This window comes from Papaver somniferum, chromosome 2, assembly GCF_003573695.1.
Source record: "Papaver somniferum cultivar HN1 chromosome 2, ASM357369v1, whole genome shotgun sequence".
NCBI classification, from domain to species: domain Eukaryota; kingdom Viridiplantae; phylum Streptophyta; class Magnoliopsida; order Ranunculales; family Papaveraceae; genus Papaver; species Papaver somniferum.
The window spans coordinates 174,910,558-174,915,630 of NC_039359.1; the positions used below are offsets into that span (position 1 = coordinate 174,910,558).

At 38.4% G+C, this 5,073-nt stretch overlaps 1 protein-coding gene across 1 annotated transcript; it reads right to left on the bottom strand.

Annotated features, from left to right (window-relative positions):
- Nucleotides 1–362: 362 nt before the first annotated feature.
- Nucleotides 363–3,821, bottom strand: LOC113349823. Its single transcript, XM_026593865.1, has 2 exons — nucleotides 1,512–3,821; nucleotides 363–1,272 (listed from the first exon to the last, which is right to left on the bottom strand). Exons 1-2 carry the CDS (start codon nucleotides 2,367–2,369, stop codon nucleotides 1,204–1,206), a joined length of 927 nt encoding a protein of 308 aa, XP_026449650.1. The 5' UTR covers nucleotides 2,370–3,821; the 3' UTR covers nucleotides 363–1,203.
- Between the last annotated feature and the right edge of the window lie 1,252 nt (nucleotides 3,822–5,073).

A 5,073-nucleotide genomic window follows, 5' to 3' on the forward strand; every position in this document is an offset into this window, starting at 1 on the left:
TTACGACTTTATGTATTGCAATATTTTTATGGGATATGTATGTTTGCGTCCGTGAACTTGAAAGTCCCATATTGTGTCAACAGTAAAGTCGTTCATAAATTGGTATTCGTATTGATGAAAAGACAAATAGACTTTTGACAAATACAAAAGTTAAGCCTATTGTTGATGGTGGTTTTTAGCGTAGGGTTAAAATCGTAAAACCCTAGCCAGACAACGACGTCACAAAACTTAAGCGCATTTATTGAGACCCTGTCATGTGCATGAGTACGATGACAAGATTTGGGTGATAAATTGGTAAAGGTAGATAGGGTTTATTCTCAAACCTCACGGTTAGAGCCTACTGGTTCAGAGAACACAGCTTAGACTAAGAACAACAACGTCTATTTTGTTTCATTAACAATTCGATGAAGTTTCCACTACAGACCACTATCCTTATATAGCTAGGTTAAGAGTAAAGACAACTACTATTTAGTACCCTTACAAATGATAAAAGGAACTACAGTAAGCTAAGTACTAATAACCGACCTATTATGATATGGGCACCCCATTACGATATCGGGTACATGACATTCCCTCCTCCTTAAGAACATCCTTGTCCTCAAGGATGTGAACTATGCAAATCTGGTGTAGAAGTAAGGAGTCATCTGTGGTTGCAATAGCAAGAGCAGCAATGGACGAAAAAATATGGGCCAACGGCATGCGAAACTCCCAAGAGCCAATAAGGTCACAATTGGAATGAACTTTCTTGTGCTTGGCATCCACCACGAACCACGGCTAGAGGCTTCAGAACTTCCCATCTCTGTAAATGGATGGTAAAGTTCGCGATCCAATATCGGGAAAAAAAATCTCGCATGAGCCAACACATGGCTCCTCCTCAGTAATGGTACTTGCAGGTACAGTTGTAGTCGTAGGCCCTTTGCTGAGAATGTGGAATATACAGCCGTTGCTTGCTCTAGGAATGGCGTGCCTATACTGGTAGAAACTTTCAGTGGTGTCCATATTTGTTGAGTAGATGGTGTTGGGAACCCACTTTCCACCACGAAGTACTGGTTATCACTCTTGTTTCTTGCAAACAAACAGATTTGTAGAAAAACATGCAGTGCTGGAATACCACCAAATTCCTTTTTCCTTACCATTTGTAGTAACAAAATAGACCAAGGAATATAAACTTGTTGCGGCCTTTCATTAACCAGCTGACGAGCATCACATCGTTTTCCGTTTATAACAAAAGCAAACACATTCAAGATACCAAACAACAGAAGTAAATGGTACCTAAAACCCAAAATCAGCTCATGAGCAGACTTGCCAGCACAAGTATCCGTAAAATTCAACCCCTTACTAACAACCAACCAAGAAGTAAGGTGGAATTTGAAAATATGTCTTTCATAAACACACCACCACTCAATAGGCTCAATTACTTTACCACGATCAAATATGAGGAGAATATACTCAGCAGTAGGTAAACTGGCACATAAAGAAGCAATATGAATTATGTATTTGAAGAAGTATACCTTGGTGAAATCGATTGTGTAGGAAGGAAATTGTGGTTTTGGCAACCACTGTTTGTGCTCTTGTTCCCTTGCACGAATCTCCCACAATTCAGCAAGTATGAACGCTGTAGCATCACCACTATGCAATCTCCACACTAAACTCTCAGCCAAATGACTCAAATTTCCATTTCTTGCAGCCATTGTAACTGTCAGTTTCTTCTTATCAACAATGTCAGCATCAGTAACATATAGAAGAACAATGAATCGTAAAGCCGAAAATTCTGAGTGGTAGCCCAAGCTAGTAAGAAACCGAAAAATCAAATGCTCATAAGGAAAATCACCAGCTGGACTGTCAAACTGAATCAGTTGCGCAGTTACCTGCCTAACCAATGCACAAGTTATAGAATTCTGGTCAAACCCATTAAGTTGAGACTTACGAAACCATAAGTCAACATGAAAGAGGACCCAAGGATGCAGATATAATAACACATGGTGAAGTATGGATAATGTATCATACGTAATAAACCCACAGAACGGAGTCCTTCCCAAGTGTTTTGACCCACTATAAACTCTAAACCAATTAGCACAGCAAGTTCGAAAATAAGGGTAAAAAAGAAACAAACCCGTACACTGAATTGTCTGGACATCGTCCTCGCGAACATGAAAGGTGATATAGATCGTCTGCGTAGGACTTGGAAAATTCCAGCTCCAAGGATAGACATCAGGCCAGAGATTCATTTGACAGAACCCATGAAAGTATATAGGTGAAGTGTGGAATGGAGGTGGCTTAACACATTTAGTCCTGCGATTGAAAATGTCAGAGAAAAAATAACATAGAAATCTTTTTGTCTTTGCTTGCACTTTCCAGACAAGGAGCATAGTACTATTCACATTACTCTCGAGCACTTCATCAGCCAGCGCGTAAGCACTACTACTGCGCCCAGGGATAACCCACAAAAACACCTTCGAAGATGCAAATATCAAGTTTAAATAAAACTAAAACTTCGAGACCAGCCCATACACAGATTCGACAGTATAGTCATCCATCCCATTTGACACAAAAAGAACAGTGACTCGGGAAGTAGTTGTGTCAACACAAGATTCAAAAGCATCAAAAAAATAAAAATACCCTTTACTATCAAACACATTTCCCCGATCATAAATCCGACGGTCAAATATGATGATAATGAGTAGGTATTTATTAACCCTGATTGTGTATCTTGACTTACGCGTGTTAACAATCATTTGATAAATCTGCTCAGTTACAACCACCATCGTCCACAGAGTCATGCTAGATATAGTTGTTCGTGCCAATTTCACTAATATCTTACCCTTACAACCACTGTCTCCATTATTAACAGACACCAATCCAGTTGAACTTATAAACATATGTGACTGACACCCAAGACTAGAATTCCAGTGAAGGATTAATTTTCCTTTATAAGTAGAACTGGGTATAGTTGTACATTTACCAGGGTTAAAGAAGGAACAAGTAAAGTCCCAATGGAAATAAAAACAGATACCATCATGTAGTAAACTCCACACATTGTCTCTTTGTGGCATTCTTACAAACAGATTACTACTAGCATCATGAATTTCAGCATTATTAACAAACAAATTGATAAAGCACAAATCTGAATCATACCCAAAGCTATGAATCAATTGCTCAAGGTTGTTCTCAGAAGTAAACGATGATAAAACAGCATACTTACCTCGATCAAATAAGCATCGAGTGACATCAAGATGGAGAAAAAAAAATCCATAGAGAGTAACTTGTTGTGATGAAAGAACAACTCCTTCAAGTACTCAGGATTTTTGCAAAACTCCTCAAAAAAATTGAAGCAACTATGCATCTCAAAATCTTTCACGCCGTCAATTTTGACTTGAATCAACTTGGAGAAGACATTCATATCTGATTTCGCAATTTCCTTAATTTGTACCCTCACACCATGAAGTGAATCAACACCTTCGTTTTCAACGAAGAAGAAATGAGGAATTCAATCAAATTCGGTAGAATCAACATCTTCTTCAAAGAAATAAGAAGGAATCAAATCCTCTAGAGAATCAACTTCTTCATTGTCGACAAAGAAAAATGGAGGAATCAATTCCAACTCAAGAGAATCATCTTCTTCTTCATCAATATCCCTTGGAATTGGTATTGCCTCTTCAGATTCAACAACCTTGAAATCTCTAATCGGTGTAGTAGATTCTCCAATTTTTGGTTTGGATTCTAAAAACCCACTTGAAGCATCAGTGTTCTTGGGGTTAGGGTTGGGAATGTTGAAGAACTTGAAAATAATATCCAAAGTGCGATGTATAATCTACAAGGTTTCTTAGAAGTTCCGATTGGTGTCTAAAACACATAATTTTATATCTAATATTTATGTTTTATTTGCTATTTTTCTTGTAAATTATATATTTTATGTTTGCTTTTGAGTGTTTAGGTACTTTTTGGTCATTTGGAACAAAAGAAGAAGAAACCGCCAAAAAGTCTCATCTCAAGTGCAAAAGTGTTGGAGGCGGATTATTTCTCATTATTTGCTTTTATTTCTTCATCTATGTCTGAAAAGTATGTCGGTTTTAGTGATGCAAATTTCTGTCTGAAAAGCATGACAACTTTAGTGATGTCAAGAAATTGAAGAGATAAAGTGGGTCTGAGAAATGAGAGTCGGTTGTTGTTGGCGGAAGAATGTAAAAGAATAAAGCACTCTTTTGGAGCATAAGGGCAGAATCATCAATTCATAGGCGAGTGATGGAGCTAGCTTGTCAGTTCTAGGGAACTGAAGGAACAAGAATAACGAAAACTTAACTGTCAGTCTCGCAGGACCGACAGTTGAAGGGAAAATGGATAGTTCAGCTGGTTGGCCCTTATCCAGTATTACATGGGTGGCTATATCACTCCCATTTCCTACACAATACCTAAAATCCAGTGAGGAAATCATTTCCCATCATTAGCCATTATTTCTCCTCTCTGCTTGAAACCAATGGAGGCTCCAGTTCTTGTTCAGGGAAATCAAAGATGGAAGAAGGAAGATGGCTGATTAGAGAAGATTTAAAGAGTTTATCTTTGTATGATTCGAATGCCAGGTATTAAGAAGGAGGAGATGTTGTTGCTGTGGTTCAGTCGATTTTGTGAAAGGGGATCTGAAGCTGAATCTAATGAAGCTGTTGTCGTTGAAGACTAGGGTTGTTGTTGAACTTGAAATCGAAGAACTGTGTTAACTTAGGTTCTATTCAATCTGCGGTGGTTTGAATTAGGGTTTTAACAGAGATTGAGGTTAGGATTTTGTGTTGGTGTTTGAAATGAAGGAGAAGATGATTAGAATCGAAGAAGAGACAAAGAAGAATGAATTAGCAGATGGGTTAGCTTTGAACTCGAGTATGGTGGAGATTTGAGTCTGTTGCTGGTGAATTTAGAGAACCAGAATTGTGAAATCAGGGTTCAGATGAGCAAGGGAATGATTTTGTACAGAATTGGTGGTCTGAGTTGTTGAAGGAAGCTACAGATGCAGGGACTTGGTTCAGAAGCTGGGACAGATAAGCAGATGACTGATTCATGGAGATTGTCAGCTGCAGTCCAGCT